Here is an 18,120-nt window from a genome sequence, read left to right on the forward strand (position 1 = left end):
TGGTGGCCTTCCAGTACCTGAAGGGAGCCGACAGGAAAGATGGAGAGAGACTTTTTACCGGGTCCTGGACTGGTAGGACAAGGGGAATGGCTTCAAACTGAAAGAGAGTAGCTTTAGATCAGAAATTAGGAGGAAATCCTTTCCTGTGAGGGTGGTGAGGCACAGGTTTCCCAGAGAAGTTGTGGGTGCCCTATCCCTGCAAATGTTCAAGGCCAGGTTGGATGGAGCTCTGAGCAACCTGTTGTAGTAGAAGGTGTCCCTGCCCACAGCAGGAGTGTTGGAACTGGATGATCTTTAAGATACCTTCCAACCCAGGTTATTCTATGATTCTGTATTTCGTTGATCACCGAGAAGTTGTTTCTGTATGATCTCCTTTTGAAACCTCTCCTTTTGACATAGTATTAAAAATAAGCTTCGTCTGTTTCTGCATTTTCACTGTAGATCCTTTGCTTTGGTTTTCTGCCTCCGTCTCTGGAAGCAAAATGTCCAAAGCACTTAGACATCTCAAAACAGCTACCATAAGAAAGCTGATTTTCATTTCATTTTGATAGAGGAGGGCAAGTCCGGGGGGGGTAACCAAAGCATTTTCCCACAGATAGCTAGCTATTAATAGAATGTCAGGCTTAAAGTGTGTTTGTGATAGACTGGGTATTAGAGGAATTATCTGAACACAACATTCCCTCCTTCCTGTGTCAGCAATCTTTTCACTCTGTGCTGGAGACTGATTGAACAAGAAAATAAAAGCAGCCCAATAAGGCTATAAAACCTGTGGAGCTGCAGATGTGGAAGAAATATAAATTATCTGAATTGAGAATCTGTTAGATTCTACCATGGCAATGGCCTATTTCTTTAAAAATTACTTAACTTGATGTTTCACTAGTATGACTATAGTAACATTTTTTTTTTAAAAGTAATTATCAATATTAAGTAAGTTGTGATATTTCTCTGGTGTTTAATAAGTTGAGTATTTGCCTTTGTACCATTCAAAGTATTTTAAAATCATCTTATATTGTTTTATCATATACTTTACAAATGGTGTCATAAAACTAGAGTTTAGGAAATAACATGAACTGATTTCATTAGTTTCCTATTTGCAATTTGTTTTCCAATAGAACTGAATAATCTGGTTTGTTATTTTGAATTTTACATTATTTCCTACAATGATTAATTTCTTCACTACAGGCTGTTCATAACCTGTCAATACTCACAACTTGCAGTAGATGGTAATAACTTGGTAGTAAGTGGTTAATGCTCCCTCTGCTCCTGAATGGATCATACCATTTCATCAGTTTAGACATGTAGCAAGCCAACCAAATCCAGCTTACAAGGGTCCTATTAGATCATAGAGGAAATTAAAGTGAAAAATAAACTTTAGAATTATGATAAAGATTAAAAAAAAATATAAAACTAAGCCTGTAGGAGAAGAATTTACAGGAAGACAAGTAATTAAAGGAGGAATAAAAGTAGAAACAAGTGAAGTCCATGACTAGAGGGAAGTCTGCAGTTACGGGGTGTACTTGCCATTAAGTACTTGTCATTAATGGCCTGGCAGAAACTTCTTAATGTTCAAGCAAGTTCAAGAAGTGCAAAGTCCAGAATCTGGGATGGAATAATCTGATACACTAGTACTGGCTGGGGCTGACGTGCTGACTGGAATGTCTAATTGCTGCCTTCAGATACCTAAGGGATGATTGCAGAGAAGACAGAGATGGACTCTTCTCAGAATTGCAAAGTGAAAACCCAAGAGGCAGTGAACACAAATTACACCAATTGGTATTCCAGTGAGATGCCAGGGGTGGGGAGCAGGTGGGAATCACTGTGCAGTCACTGCTGGCACAGGTAGTTTTTCCATAGTGTTTGTGTGGTCTTCCACCTGGAAGGTATTCAGATCTTGCCTGGACATGATCCTGAATAGCATGATCTAATTTGGCTTGAGCGGGAAGTTGGACCAGATGACTGTCATAGGTCCTTCCAGCATAAACTGCCTTGCTTCTGTGACTCCTGACTGATGGTAAGTTGGGATTGGCACACTGCTGAAGTCTGTCCCCCTCATTTTGAAGGTTTACAAATGAAATGTGAAATCATGAGTTCCTACACTCTTTTACAACCACATCACACTAGTGCGGGTTACAAAAAAATTAATGAAAGATCTCAGTTTTACTTGCTATCAGGTCAGTGTCCAGGGCTTGGCTATTAATTATTGCTACCATGACCTTATTGCCAACTAGAATTGTTTAGCAAATGAGTTCATTTGCAGGAGTCACAGCTAGTCACAACTCCAACCTGAGAGTATCCATGTCCTCAGCCAGACTGTAATCAATGTGTGTGAACTGTAAATGGCCACAGATTTACTTCTCCATTTAATCATTTCACCATTAGGGCATAAATTCAGAATTTAAAATGCAGTGTCATCTTTGGGTAATAGTTTTTATGTTTTACTGGTGACATACCATGCCAATGATACAAACAGTTAAATTACGCAAAATATGACAGAGGAGTCCAAAACTTCAAATTTGTGATAAAAAAGGTCTGATTAGGAATAAAACAGGAATAAACCGATATTATTTCATGCAGCACAGACAACTGCAGTGAGTTAACGTTGACTGGCTGCCAGATGCCCACCCAGCCACTTTCACAACAGTGCAGGAGAGGAGAGAAAATATCCTGGATCAGGATGAAGATGGGGAGGTCGTTCACTGATTACCATCACAGGTAAAACATACTTGGCTTGCGGAAAAGTAATTTAATTTATTACCATCCCCAAGTGTTGCAGGGGGATGGGGACTGGGGGTTGTGGTCAGTCCATAACAGCTTCTCTGTCACTCCCTTCTCTTCACATTCTTCCCCTGCTCCAGCTTGGATACTGTTATTGCATAATTCTGACATGTACAACTGAACTCTTTAGAGGCATCCTGAACTTGTGTAATAGAGTCAGTATTCAGAAAAGTATAGAAACTTAAACCCCTTGTAATGAAGATTATTAAAATTATTGCTGAAAACTCAGTTAGAGACACTACTATGCCACAGTTCAGCAGCCTTCAGCGCACAAATTTAATCCACTCATAAGTATACATACACATCTACACAGACATATTTATATTATATATATGTGTGTGTGTGCCATACACAACAATTTTACCCTATGTCACCTGATCACTCAAAGATCTCATCCATTTGCAGGATACAGACTGAGTTTGCTCTTGCTCTGAGAGGGCAATATGATTTAACTGCCCTGAATTTGGTTTTAAAAACTTTAAGTAAGTCATCTTTTATTTTTAATAATGGGAAATATTACCATATTTCTTTCATTGTGTTACAATAATAAACTAAATTAAGATCCTACTCTCAGGTCAAGATCTTGATTGTGGTTTAGAATGCTTTGAATCCAATCACTTGTGTTGCAGATCCTTTCAAATACCTCAGTTCTCTAAGACTAGGTAGAGAACTGCTATGTCATCTAAGAATTTAATTTCAAGACTTTCTAATTTCTTCCCAATTTATATTATCTCTATTTCTGTCAATTTACAGATAGGTAGAGCTCCTTTCCTCCAAAGACTGACTTAGACAAGTTTCCCTCTCCATTGACAGGCAGGAATATGGCTGGTTTGCTCAAATTCTCAAGTACCAAAAGGACAGCTGAGGAAATTTGCATTGTAAGTCTGGACTTAGGATGTCTGGAGTCAACATCAGTAGCTCACAGAGCACGAAACATAAAATCAGTATGACTTTATTTTTCTGGAGCTCAACAGTTTTGATAGATTAAATTTATAACCAAATGTTTTGGACTACTTGGTACACTGCCTGTTTAATTTAATATTGCTTTATTAGAGATGCAGCACTGGCCATCCACAATGCTCTAACTTCATCGAGGACTTGCATCCCATGGCACATTTATGCCTGGCAAGAAAAATACAAAGGAAGCATGCATTGTATAATGTCTTCTCTGATTAGCTCTCCAGCTAAGTGGTCAGAGAACCATGCCTTACACAGATTAAATTTGTGCTGCTGAATTACTATTCAGTGCTGAACATGTTGCTGAACTATGGCACATTACTAAACAATTCATTTCCCAGCATTTCCTATATAAATAAAATTACTTTTAAAGGAACTTCTTAACCAGAATAAGGAAAGATACGACTTTCACTGTTGTCCTCATAATTGCACTTGTGAAGAATTAAGAAAAGCAACCTGTATAAGCAGTAAATCTGACAGCAATATTTTATATTGTGTCTTAAAAATATCAAATGACAAGAAATAGTGCAAATCCAGTGACTGACCTCACACTTCTATGGTTTTGCCTGTTCTTTATCTGAGACATAATCTTCAACACTTTCTTTCTGAAGGGATTTTTTTTTTTCCTTCCTATGTACTTATCTTGTACATGAATATGACTGCTTGGGAATGTTGTAAAAACCTATGTCAACAAAGTTTTATGGTGTAATTAATTTATGAACCTGTCCTATAAATATCTGTTCATGTGGATTACTACCCTCCTTTTCAGGCTATGTCTTTTGTCAGTCCTTAATTCACGAAAGCTTTCAAGACAGAAATGAAGCAGAAAAAATCATCTGATAAGAAATATGTTCCTGTTAGTAACTATGAGATTTTGTTTGCTTCTCTAATTGCAGTTTTTTTGTGTGTTTCTGTTGGACTGCTTGTACTTTCTTGGTTATCAGTCCAGGAGTTGGAACAGGGTGAGTAGCCAACCTTTAGCTAATTACCTTCAGGAATTCTTCAGTAGATATTCAGACTGTGAAGCCAGTGGTGTTTCCATTATAATTATATTTCTTGTTTGTGTTATGCTTTTCATGCTGGTGAGGGAGAAGTGGTGTTTTATGGGGTTTATGTGTGTTTTCCTCCTCTCCTCCCCTGAAGATTGATGTCAACAAAATAGGGAAAAAAAACAAGCGCTTCAATCATGTTCTGAAGCCATAGAAAATAATTTTCATGGTTTAGGCTTTGGGAGAGGTCCCTGAAATGCAATCCAAGCTATAAAGCTTTGGTAATTCAACCATATTTATGAACTAGAGAAGATAATATAGCAAACTGTGAATATTTAGGTTTTTTCTTCATGTATGAAGTTTGAATCAGAAGACATTGATAATCCACTGATTATCAAGTCCTTAAGTGTTCCCTATCTTATGGAATTGTTTCATTTCTATTTATAAAAAATATATACATTTTAAAGTAATGTATTGGTGTGAGAGAGATCCTGCATTAGACAGTCAGCTGTCAGCCTTATGTATAATTAACATTAAGTCATTTTTAATCTTCAGCTAATTCTCAAAATATGATAGAATAAAGTTACTGATACTCAAAGTAAACTAAATTAAAATGTTGATGTAGAAGGATTTTCAAAAGGAATTGAAATTTTGGTTAAGAGATCTTGTGGATATATGTTTACTGTGCCCTGGTAAGGCCACACCTGTAGTACTGTGTCCAGTTCAGGGCTCCACGGTACAAGAGAGATAGGGAGCTGCTAGACAGAGTATTACAGTGGCCTTTGTAGATGAAAAAATGTACTGAAGCCCATAAGGACTAAATTTTTTATGTGTATTAAAAAAAAAACAAACCAACAACAAACAAACAAACCCAACAACAACAACAGCAACAACAAAAAAACAAAACAAAAAAACAGAATATCATGTTCATTTCTCTAGTTGCTATTATTTTTCTTTACAGATTTTAAAAGTTGTTCCCTCTACTGACTTTCTTACCCTCTCAACAGAATGCTATCAAATTCCAGTAGTACAAAATGGTGTATTAATCCATCTAGAGACAGGTTTTAAATTAATGGCTTTGGTTTTAGAAGATGAATAGGCCAGAATTTATTCGTGTACTAATAATAATTATAAAACACTTCTTTAAAAAATATATTTGACATACATAATAAAAAGGGCCTTTACTATTCAGAAACATTTGCTAAACAGATTTGCAATCGTTGTAAGGACAAATGGCTTTCAAAGAAGCTCAAAGCAGTCTGCTGTTGTTAGTTGATATTAAATTGGTGTCACTGAGCTGTGTTTCCAACAAAAGCTGTTAATTGTAGTATTTCTTGCTTATCTGCTTGTGTCATAAAACTTGTTTGGGGTGTTAATGCCTTCAAACAACCTAAAAATGCCATTGGAATTGTAACTGGTAAGTAAAAGGCATTTCCTATCAGTCAACCACATAAATGCAAGTCTTTTCTGAAGATTTCCAGTGTTTCACAAAGGGAGGAAATATTTTTAATGTATAATAAATTGTTTTATGGATACCTCATATACTGTAACATATTAAAATCTAGATCAAATTTGCAGTAAGGACCAGTTATCTAGTTTCCTTATAAATCCTCCCAGAATTTCCTGTATGTGTTGATAATAAAGTTTGGGTCAAAAATGGTTTAGCTGGTCTGACACTGGTGTTTCCAGTACTGTCATCAAAAACACATATAAAAAATGTACAGTGCTAATACTGAAAGTGTGACGTAGTAATTCATAATATTTTTTAATTCAGAACACATGAAAACCTCATAATTCACTATTATTCTCCCCATGTATCTTTGTCACTTTTCTTAGGTATAACTGGACATACCAGTCCCTTTTATCCATTCACAGTGCTGCTGGAGAACAGTATTTGAGACAGAATTTAAACTAATGAGAACCAAAGGCAAATAGTATTTCCAAAAAGAAGTTTACAGTTGTAACTATTGTAAATATTGAAAAACGTTCTTACTTTTTTGAAACCAGCACTAGGAAAAACATCTCTGATTGCAAAGTAAAATGAAAATCTGGAAGTCATTGTATTGACGATATGTGTGGAATAAAATCTAATGCAATTTTTTCAATTTATTTCCATATAATTCAAAATACTGAATTTTATTTTTCATTATCTAGCTGAAGCAGATGTGAATACTCATGGCTACATGGGAATATTTAAAATAATCTCTGGAACATCATTCATTCCTGCTTTGCAAAACAGTTCATCAGCTGATTTCAAAGTCCTTGCCTTTGATGTTGAACGATTGGTAAGAACCTATCAGTCTCAATTTAATTCAGGAGTATCTGTAGGTACATTAATTCCCTAACATGAACTGCTGTTGATGGCTCTTTCTTCTCTCCTTTAAGAGTTATTTCAGGTCCTAAGCCTGGTCAGAACTCAATATATTCCTTATCTGTGAAAATCAGTGAATTGTCAAAAAAAAGCTTTGCTTCGGTAGTGTAGAAAAAAAATGATTTAGTATTAAAACCATAAATATAGTATTTGACTGGGTGTATTTTCAAATGCTGTGTTGGTTCAAGATTTCTTCTTTTCCTATAGGTACAAAAGGTCTTTCAAGAAAGTGATCTGAAGAATACATTTGAGAGATGTGAAATTTCCCAGTTCAAGTAGGTACAGCTTAATTAAACTTTGAAAATAAATTACTAAAGTCCTCTCTTAGCTGTTTCTCTCAGGAGAAACTTACCAACACCTTGCTTTTCAAGACATCCTTGGAAACATTCTATATTATTCTTTCCACATCTTCCATCTTCCAAGTGCTACTCTGGTAAGTTTGACAGTAATGTGCTTAATTAGGCAAACTTCCTTCTCAGACTCCTGTATGTCTGTACCTTGACCAAATCAGTAAGGCTGAGCCCTAAGATCAACTCACAAAAATTCTGTATTTTACAGAACTGCTAAATTATTTTCTCCCAAGCTGCTGTGTTTGCAGGGTTCCTGGTCCTTGCCATCCAGAAGAAATTTCAGGTTAGAGATCTTCTGGCATAAGATGAGATGTATGGAAATAGACTCATATGTCCCTATGGACATGGATCCAAGTATCTTAGGTTGTTAGCAAGTGAGACTGTCATTTGGCACCAGGAAAAGCTGCACTTTGTGTGTCCTAAAGATTCCATAGAATATGTACAGGAAGACCTGCTTCATTTAGTAAAACTTGTTTGATCTCATTTTCAGTCTCCTGTTATGTTGATTGTCCTACTGAAGTCCAACTGACAAAAAAGTCCCTCACTACAGTGAGTTCTGCAGTGTTAATTCCATCTGCACTATTCTTAGTAAGGTCTTGATTCAGCAAAATACATGTAATACTGTCTTCCACTATTAAACAATTTCAGAACATGCTTTCATCCTATCCACATTATAAAATCAAGGGGAAACGTGCTTTTGTATTTTGTTTTTTTTATTGTTGCTTTTTTTTTTCTACAGGATGTCTGAAGATGGCCTGAAAAGATTCGAGAAGTCAGAGACTGGGTAATTGCATATGACAAAGTTTACTTAAAATATGGGCAGGAGACAATGACACTATTGATTTAGACAGTTCTTCTGTGGGTAGCAAATAGATGAAAAAAAAATCGTCTTTACAGATTGTATAAGGATCTCTAAAAAGAATGATGATTCAAGACATATATTTCCTTCAAAAGCATCCTTTAGGATTAGAAGAAAAGAAAAAATAATAGTCCCTGGAACTGTTGATTTAGAAAGAGAAATGGAAAAGTCACAGTCGAGTAGATAAGAAACTATCTGGAAGGGAAAGGATATCAGTTTGTGCTGAGCTTGCTTGTGGAATGCTTCTTTGACTGGGGGGAGATCTCATGTTATTACTACTAACTCAAGTTTTAAATAGAGAAAGGTCTGATGACACACTGATTAAGGACAAAAGATTAAGACACAAGCAGAACTGAAAGATCTTGAGAAACGAATGATATAATTAGCTGTCTCATAGGTAAGACCACAAAATCAAAGTGTAGATTACATGACAACAGGTGATGCAGTTCTGTGATAACAGGTGTACTTGTGGTAACAGTGCTTACTGTTAATACATAAAGTTGATAAATATGTAGAGAAGATAGTTTATTTGAAAGACCATGCTTGAAAAAAAAAGGTATTTTAGGATATTCACCAGCCATGAATACCCGTAAGTAATGGGAATTAGATTTTAATTAGAACAATCTTTTGATTGGAATAGTGAGGATATAATCCTAATTAGGTGGAGTATGAGCACTTCATGGAGAATTTTATAGCTTTAAGGGAATGGAGTACGCAGTAGTAGGCCACATCCAGGTTTTTGTCTTTGTGAAGGTGTAGATCCAGTCAGCACAATTTAGTTTCTGCACATAGAAAGGGGTTATTCTCATCAAAATTTGGGCATCAGAGATGAAGACATCTCTGAGCTGGTTGCTCAAGACTGTGTTTATAACTGATGGGTTTTTAGTTTTCTCACCTGGTCAATTTAGATGCCTTTTTTAGGAGGAGACCAGTTATACTAAAGAACAGCTTATTTCTTTCCATTGATGGAAATCTCGGTGTCTGTGTGGTAAATAGCTGTATTTGGCAATAACAATTCCACTCCTGTATCTTGACACAAAAATCACAGAAGTCACAGAAAATCTGGTGTTAATGAAAGTTGGATCTGGCTTTTAATACATCAGTAAGGATCTGCCTTCATTTCTGCTTTTAATAGTACTTTGTCTCAGAAATTATTTTCTTCTCATTTAAAAAGTGTTTACCCCTTTAGGCAATCTGCTTGTTAGTTCACCCTTGAAGCTCTGCTGAGTCACAAGGATAGCAATAAAAGCTTTTGTTTGCTCAGCGTGGCCTAGAGGTTATCAGAAATATGCAAGAAGGGGAGTTTTTCCACATGTTGCAAACTACAAACTATGCTCAGCAAAATGGCAGGATTAATCACTCCTTACAAAGAGCACTACTGAGTCACTTGCAAATGAGTAGTATAAGTGCTTAAGAATGAAAAAGCTTGCACCTAAATTTAAGAAAAAGGAGAAAAACTTCAGCATTACTGTACTCTAGCTACAAATATAAAACTTCATAATAGTGTCCAGAATGGATGGGAAGGAGCAAACAGAAAACACTCTGGATAAAATTCAGGCCCTCTAGAAGTTATTCCATGTAACAGTATAACCATGATTTCAAAATATCTCTGTTTCCTTGTGAGAATCCAGGCAATTGCACAGGAGATCCTCAGAAATGCAGAACCCACAGATGGTCTTTGCTTTATAGAAGGGATCACTTTTGTGATATGAATATATTATACAATTTTCATGACACTTCAAGGTCACCATCAATATTTTAGGGCTGAAACTAGGAAACCTGTTGAATGACAATAAACCTACTTCTTTAGTTTTTTTCAGATTCAGGTCTGGTGCAGCAATTGATATAAATGGGATTTTTTAGGGTTTTTTCCCCAGTGAAAATATGTGCAGATAAAGAAAAAACAAAGTTTCTCCAAAATTCAAACCTACCAGATAATTAAGAGTTGTTTCTTTGTGTGTCATCTTTGCAAGTCAATACTTAAAGACAATCTGACTTTACAAATGGAACCAATGTTAGAATGAAATATTGACTAGATGATATCATGTAGCAGATTTATTTCATTAGCTAGAATAACTAATGAATGTCTTTATTTTGTATTGCTAGTGTTGTTGTGATCTTCAAACTTTATTTTACCCAGATGGTAACAGCTGAGAAAGTAAAAAATGAGCTGGTTTTGGGTGTCAGCACAAGTAACCCTAATCCTACCCAGACTTTGAAAATTGATGTGAACAGCATTCAAGTCACAGGTAACATCAGTAAGTTGTTTTTTTTTTAACTCCATAAATCCTTGAGGACTACAAGTAACATGAATGAATACTTTGGCTCCCAAACAGCAGAAGGATTGTTACTTTTGCTCTTGGGTGCCCTCCTTCCCTGTTACAGATCTTTCAGGAACAGCTCAGAGAATCATTTACAACCTTGTCTACCAGAAGTATGTGCCAGCATCGTGTACATTTACTAAGGCAGGAGTAGAGGGCAAAGCAGTGATTTCCCAGTGAAAACCACTCCATTTCATTTCTTTTATGCAGCATAATATTTGCAATTTTTTTAGCCCTCAAATTAAAGCAATTAAGCCCCGACTATGTTGTTCCATAAGTAAATGCAGTTACAGTATTGTTTTGTGAAAGAATAAGGAAAGGGCTCAGACTCAGAGAGGGTGAAGACCCATTTATTGAAAAGATGCCAGTTAGAACAACAAGCTAATACTGAACATGGCTTCTGGAGAAGTGCACCCAGGGAACTTGCTTCATATTTCTGTAAAGTGCAGGTGAGAAAAAAAAAAAGGAATAGGACTTTAAAGACTAGGTAGTTTTAAATTCTGCACGTATACAAGTATAGTTATTTTATGTAAGTACTAGAAAATTTATCAAAGCCTAAGTGGAAGCCCATTAAGATCAATGGGAACCTTCATTTTTACCTCAATAAAGTTTCAAAACAGACTTTTACTGAGGATGAGGACAAAAAACAATTCAAATTCTTTGAAGTGGAAGTTGATTAGCTGACATTTTAAGACCTACTGGAGTTACTATTAAGTAGCAACTGAGTGTTTTAAGAGTTTGAATCTGGTGTACCATGTCTCTATTCTAAAAGATGTATTTTTTGCTGAGTACTTCAGCTATTGAAAGGCTAAATTCAGAGTCTTGGAATCTTTAATTCTCTTTACTATTGCACCACATATGAGAAGTTATTCTAAATAACTGCACAAAACTGTGGAAAGTGATTACTCATTATACTTCAAAAATGTCACCAAAGAAAATAATGAAGAGCTTTTTAAAAGATTCTATATCCATTGATGAACTTTGAAGTAGTCAAACTTTTACTGCTGTGGATCATTAAAATACCTCTTTTCACATGTGATCTCACCTGTCCATTCCATCAGGAATGCTTCAATAAAATAATTGTAACTAATTAATAATCATAATCATATATGGCAGTTTTGCGTCATGTATCTCAATATGTTCTGCAAGAGAAATATTATTCCTATTTCAGAGAGGGAGAGAACTACAACACAGGTGTGGCTTGCTTGAAATCAGTTTTCACAGTGATTAAAAGCAACTTTCTCTCTTATAAATTACCCCAGGTTAATTTTAACTCATTTATCTATTCTAAATGCTGTTTTATAAGACACAGGTGCTCTGAAAATCTCTATAGAATATAAAGTCTCCAGACAAAGATTTCCCAGATGAAGATATTCTATATGCAATACAATGAATAGGGATTGAGGATTCAAAGGAATTGCAGTGGTCATGAAACCTCATAACATCAACTCACTTTCGGGACATTTCCTCTTTAGGAAGGTTATGGAGTTTGAGCAAAGACTGGGAACAGGTTGAGACAGGCAAAAGGAGGAAAGCAGGACACTGCTAGTGATTCAGTGAGAAACAGTCATGATGATTTTTTTTTTTACCTTTATTTCTGTCATATAAAACCAGAAACCCTACTATAAAAGACGTTTAAAATGAACTTGTTTTCTTCCAATAGCTGATGAAAATCTTACCACAGTGACGCCTTTACCTTCATCAGGTCAGTATCTTTCATAAAACAGGAACTATTTTTTGTTGCCAATACAACATGAAGGAACATAAAACTTGCTGTTCAGCTGGTATAACTTAACAAAGCTGCCTTGGATGTTGGGGCTTGACTGTCAGGGTCCATCTAGTGCTAATTAGCTGCCTTCACTGTTTCTGACAATTTGAGAAAGTAGTGACTGATCTGAAGTCTGTACAGAAGCTCTAAGAGCTTAATTAGTGGATCAAATCAAAAGCTGAGTCTCCCTCAACCAGCTGAGTTACAGGCTGAAGTTTTCTCAGATTTAGGCAGATAGGTGAGACTGTCATGCTGTGGTTACTGATTTACTGAGCAATGTTGATTGACAGACTTTCCTTTCACTATCACTGGACATCTTATGATGATAAGGTGTGAAGCAGACAAAACTCCTTGGTGTCACAAATTCAGTGAGCACAAACCTGCCAAAAGTCAGCCAGACAGTTGAATAATACAGGAAGTGCTTTGTAGCACTGGGGGAAGGTAGAGGTGTCGCATACAAACTGCATACAAATTATCACATAGAAATTCTCCACGGCAGGGTACCAGACCAGGAGCTTCATGCAGTGTATATGAGCTAAAGAAATGCACCTATGAATATAGGAGACAAGTATTTATTGATAGTCTAATTACACCCATAGCAATGAAACAATTATTAGTCTAGTTACAGGCCTACTAAAGTGTATAGTCCAAAGTGTACAATTACTAGAGGTCATTCCCAAAGATACAGTTAAAACTGCTAACATAACGATTTTTTCCTATCTGTCCCTTCCTCTGGTACACTATCTCAATGCTTCCCTCTGTCCTAAGTTCAACATTGCTAATCATCCTCAAGAAGAATTTGGGAGATAGGGAAAGGTGCCAGAGGAAGGTGGAAGGGAGTTGAGAGTTGTCAGCACACCAGGTTGGAATAGCAGTAATATTCCTGGTGTGAATTTCTTCCCTCTTTTTCTTGTGTCTGCTTGAGGTAGTTTTTGTCCATTTGTTAATAGTGTCTGCTTCCTTGTTCTTTCTGTTTTAGTCCAAATGCCATAATATACCCAGGTTTTGTCATATGTGGTACATTTACATCTGCTGGATACTTGGATTACGTCTCTGTTGACCCTAAAACCTTTCTTATCCATCTCACATGCTAACTTAGTGACATTGTGTAACAACAGATCATTTGTGATTTGTGCTTAAACCACAGAAACCTTTGTCACTGTCCAGTGTTTTCTTTTATGGTGTCTGCTGTCAACTTGTGAATGCATTTTGGGGAACGTTTATAACAAACCCCAATTTTTTTTCAACACTCTTCAAGACATAGATTCCTGATAATTGTTTTATTAGAACTTCTTGCTCATGCATGCATCCATGTTTTAGGTCTTTGAAGGTTTAATTCCTTTCAAAATAGTTATCCTATAGTAAATGTATAGGCATATATATATGTGTATAGCACTTTGGAAACTACTGTGTAGGTATGAATTAAGCTTCCTTCTCTGAACATACCTGTGTGAGAACAGTCCACTCAGCTGCACCCTCCCTGCTCTCCTCTCTCTCTGCCATTTGTGTCCTCAAATTTGCTGACACAGAATACTCCATAATCCACTTAACACAGAATGGCCCAGCTTAGCTCAATAGAGTTTGCTAAATAAGCATGTTTTGATAGAAAATTGGTAGGGAATCCTCACACAAGTTTGTATACTAGTAGGTCTGGGAGAGTAGGAATATCTAACAAAATTAAGTCTGTGATGGCCAACACTCAACAAGTTCTCCCCACAAAACTGATGGGTGATGATCTATAGAGAAGGCCTTACAACCTGTCTCACTTTATTACTTCTGGCCTTTCATTTTATAAACTGAGGTACAAGGTTCATTAACTCTGGTGACATGGAGACTGTTTTCAGCTGAAGGCATTGGCATCCTACTCACATATGTGAGTCAATTTAGAAAGTAAAAATAGTAGGGTAGCTCATGCAAATTCAAAGAGGAGAAGAAAATAAGACTATTCGGGAGATGGACATACCAGGTGTGTCCTAATGATTGTTATTTAGAGCACTGTTGGAAGTTCTTTTGGAGCAATCACAAACATGCATTCCATTTTTCCAGACTATTTTGCAGTTTACTATCACTAATACAAATCTACTTGGTACCTAGGCTTTTGTTTGTGTGTAAATAAGTGCACACAGAAGCATGTATGTATGCCTGTATGTAGGTAGACAGACAGATTTCAGGCTCGCAATTGATTTGTTGATCAATGCTACTCGTAAGAAAATGCACATACACATTTTAACTAATGTTAAAATTGTCATAACTTGTCTTGTTTCAACAGATCCCACGAGTCCAATTACAAGTTCCTCAACACCAACTTCAGGTAAGAACTTTTACATATCAGGGGAAGGCAAGAAAGCATTGCTCTTATTTTAATGGAGAAGAAAAACAAGTCTTTTGAAGTTATTGAAAAACCTGTGACTAGAGATAAAAGAATGAGATTTAAAATACACTTTTAAATCTCATAAACATAATTTTTTCTTATGTTTATTGTGACACTTGACCTTCAGGACCAAGCCACTCAATCAGGCATTACTATATCATCACCTCAGATGGGGTTTGGGGATATAGCCAATAATGCAGATATAAATGCGGATTAACTGCAGCTTAGTTCTGCCCAAGAAACTGCAGAGGTGTCTCCAGAGAGCAAGAAATAGAGTTCTAACCTCAGGCTGTGTTTGTCCAGGTTCAGGACAACTCACCACAAGCGAGTCCCCAACAACTGTTGGTAAGTAACTGTGTACAGCCTCTTGTCACACCGTTCAATCCTCACATCCCATTCCTCCCAAGGCAGGATACACAGGTTTACCTTTGATTAAGGAGGCCTCTTCAAAGAGAAGGGACTTCTAAGGTTCTACATTCTATTAAAAAATAACAACATATTTTGTGTATGTTGATGTATATGTTGACACTCATACTGGCTGCACTTTTTTCTCTTTCTTATTATTTCTTTACCTTTTTGATGGGGGGAAAAAAAATCAAAACCTTAGCAAACTCTCACATGACTACCAATGGACAGAAAACCAAAGACATTTGAATCTTTGGAAAGATCCTCTAGCCTTACTATATGGTGAAATGTATATGACATCTATAAACAGTCTTACGTGTTTACTGCCCTTATTTAGTTAAGTATGATAATTACATTGTAATAAATTGTAATTCCATTAAAAAAGAAGTCAAAATGTTTTAGTAGGAAACTGATTTCTTTCAATCCAGGAGGTGGCACTGCTGTTTAGTTTTCTGAGTTGAATAAACCCAGAATTGATCATGACATATGTAAACAGTGTTTTCCTGAGTGTTGGGCTTGTGCAAAACATTCCTACGTTATTAGTTGGATTTTTTTTGTTCTGGGTCTAGAATGCATAGTTTTGTCTCTTCTTATCTGTGAAAATTCATTTTTTGGCACTGTATCACCTCCAACACCTGACTGAAGTTTGTTTGATTTGTTTTAATTATCAAATGGATGCAAAATGGCAATATTTTTTGCTTTATAGTATTTGCATTGCTAACACTGAGAGTGTCTTTGTAAAACATTCAGTGTTTTGAAGTGCTACAATACATCCAAACCAATTTCATTCTCTGTCATTTACACTGACATACGAGACAATATCATACAGGCATTTACTTAATGTGATTACAGAACTAACAGTTCTGATTACAGAACTAACAGTTTTATGAGAAAAATAAATCCAGCAATAATGGTTAGAGGCTGTAAAAGCAATTTTACAAATTACTATTTTTCCTTTTTGAATAAGAAATTTTGACTTTTTCCTGTAAGCATTTACTGAACTAAAGAAAGGGACAGTTTGAGTAGTTCTAGATAAATAGTTTACATATAATTCATTAAAATTTTAATAATTCTGAAATTAGTAGTTATCCAAATATTATTTTAGCTACGTGTTTCTGTTCACGTTAGGACCTACTTGAATTCTACAGATGTCTAAGACCAAACTATTTAAAGACTAAAAAAGTATGTTTGAAGTAGATGAACATTTATGTTCTAGGAAAACACTATTAGTGAAATCTACAATTTTAAGGATCTGCCTATATTTTGTTGTTGGGTGGGGTTTTTTTTTCAGAAATTTGCTCTTATAAATTCAATTTGCAAATCTGAAAAGAAGAGGATTTCTGATAATTCTGGTATTTCAAAATCTAGTCTTAAAGGTTCTTGTTTTTAAGACATGATGGTTAAAAAGCAAGAGCCTTTAGCATGATGAAGTGAAACATTGTGATATGTTGAAGAAATTAAATTGTATTTAACTAAATCCAGAGATTTTTCACTGTTATTTAAACCAAAATACAGTCTTCTCACATTATTCAAACATAAGAAATTGGAAAATTTAATTTATTGTATTGCATATAATACCTTGTGTAGAAGAAGGAGATAGGAATTAATGGAAATTTTCTTCCAGCCTTACTTCAAGTTTAGTTTCAAAAAATATTTCACTTTCAAGAACTTCCTCCATTCTGTGCCAAATTTATCTTTTTAGTATGTGATATTTTATTTCAGGCTTCCAAAAATGCAGTTTTGTGAAACACAATAGAGTGGTTGATTAGATTTGTGGTAAAGCAACCAGAGGTAAGTCAATTTTCCTTTGTAGCAAAACTGCATTACTGCTGTGCTCTTATTGCTCTCATCTTTGTTATTCCAGCTGAGTGTTTGCCACCTGCTGAACTCTGTGATGACAATGTAACCTGCATTAACCAAGATTTCTTTTGTGATGGAGTCTTGAACTGCCCGGATGGTTCAGACGAATCTGAAAAAAGATGTGGTAAGAATGTAAACCCCTGCAAATCAGTCTCTTTAAACGTACTTAAAACTGTCATTAGTTTGCAAATAGTTTATGGGCAAGAAACTGCACAGTGAAGTCCAAATCAATTCTACTAAAAGTACTAACAAGAGTGATTGTTATAATCTTTATCTTGTGAATGGAGACAATTTTCTTTAAAATCCTCATTAATAAAGAATATGTGTAATAAATAATGAAATAGTACAATCTGGTTATATAAACATAAAATTATAGAATTTGTTGTTTACTACATAAATATTAATAGCATAAATAAACACTATGTAAATTATAAAATAATATAGAAATTTTATATGAAGTTGTGCACCAGTAAAATCAAATAATGTTCTTTCCAACTAAATTAAAGTTATGACCCTGCACAGATATAAATTCACATCACCTTATGTCAGAAACCACATGATGGCATCTTGGAGTCAGAAGAACAGTTTATCCTTTGATTCCAGGATTGAGAACATCATTATAGAAAATGCTATGAACAGCTTTTCCCGGGTTACTGTGTACCCTCAGACACATTGATCTGTGCATGCAGACTCCAGATGGGGCAGGGGGTGTGAGGTGGGCAGTGGCAGCGTTTTGCAGCCAGTCCAGGTGAGTGTGGATGGAGCCCTGGCGGGAGCCCAAACTCTTGTTTGTTGGCCTCTCACCTGCATCTCACTACCCTGAGTGCTAGGGAATGGAAGTGGCTGCATGGGAGTGTCTGTATGACTGATGCAAATGTTTGAGTTGCTGGCACCATAGTGAAAAATGTTAAAATCTGGGTGACTGGTTCTGGGTGTATCTGCTTGAGCAAGGGGTTGTACCAGATGGTACCATTAAACCTCCAACCTTCTGTGATTCTATGAAACTCGTACAAACCTGAAACCCCGTGGTTTTTAATGTCAAGAGATTATACCCTTCAGCATCAGTCATTTTGTTTGCCTTTATCTTATCTTTG

General features: G+C 35.9%; 1 protein-coding gene across 1 annotated transcript in view; it reads left to right on the forward strand.

The window, feature by feature from the left end:
- The first annotated feature begins 4,549 nt into the window (after nt 1-4,549).
- Nucleotides 4,550-18,120, forward strand: part of TMPRSS15 (transmembrane serine protease 15) — a 53,103-nt gene continuing 39,532 nt past the window's right edge. The window contains exons 1-9 of the mRNA XM_032679354.1: nt 4,550-4,694; nt 6,876-7,006; nt 7,300-7,367; nt 8,182-8,226; nt 10,408-10,550; nt 12,286-12,327; nt 14,660-14,701; nt 15,065-15,106; nt 17,031-17,150. Of these exons, the coding sequence (XP_032535245.1) occupies nt 4,550-4,694; nt 6,876-7,006; nt 7,300-7,367; nt 8,182-8,226; nt 10,408-10,550; nt 12,286-12,327; nt 14,660-14,701; nt 15,065-15,106; nt 17,031-17,150 (778 nt within the window). The remainder of the gene's footprint in view (nt 4,695-6,875; nt 7,007-7,299; nt 7,368-8,181; nt 8,227-10,407; nt 10,551-12,285; nt 12,328-14,659; nt 14,702-15,064; nt 15,107-17,030; nt 17,151-18,120) is intronic.

This window comes from Chiroxiphia lanceolata, chromosome 2 (assembly GCF_009829145.1).
Source record: "Chiroxiphia lanceolata isolate bChiLan1 chromosome 2, bChiLan1.pri, whole genome shotgun sequence".
Lineage (NCBI taxonomy): Eukaryota > Metazoa > Chordata > Aves > Passeriformes > Pipridae > Chiroxiphia > Chiroxiphia lanceolata.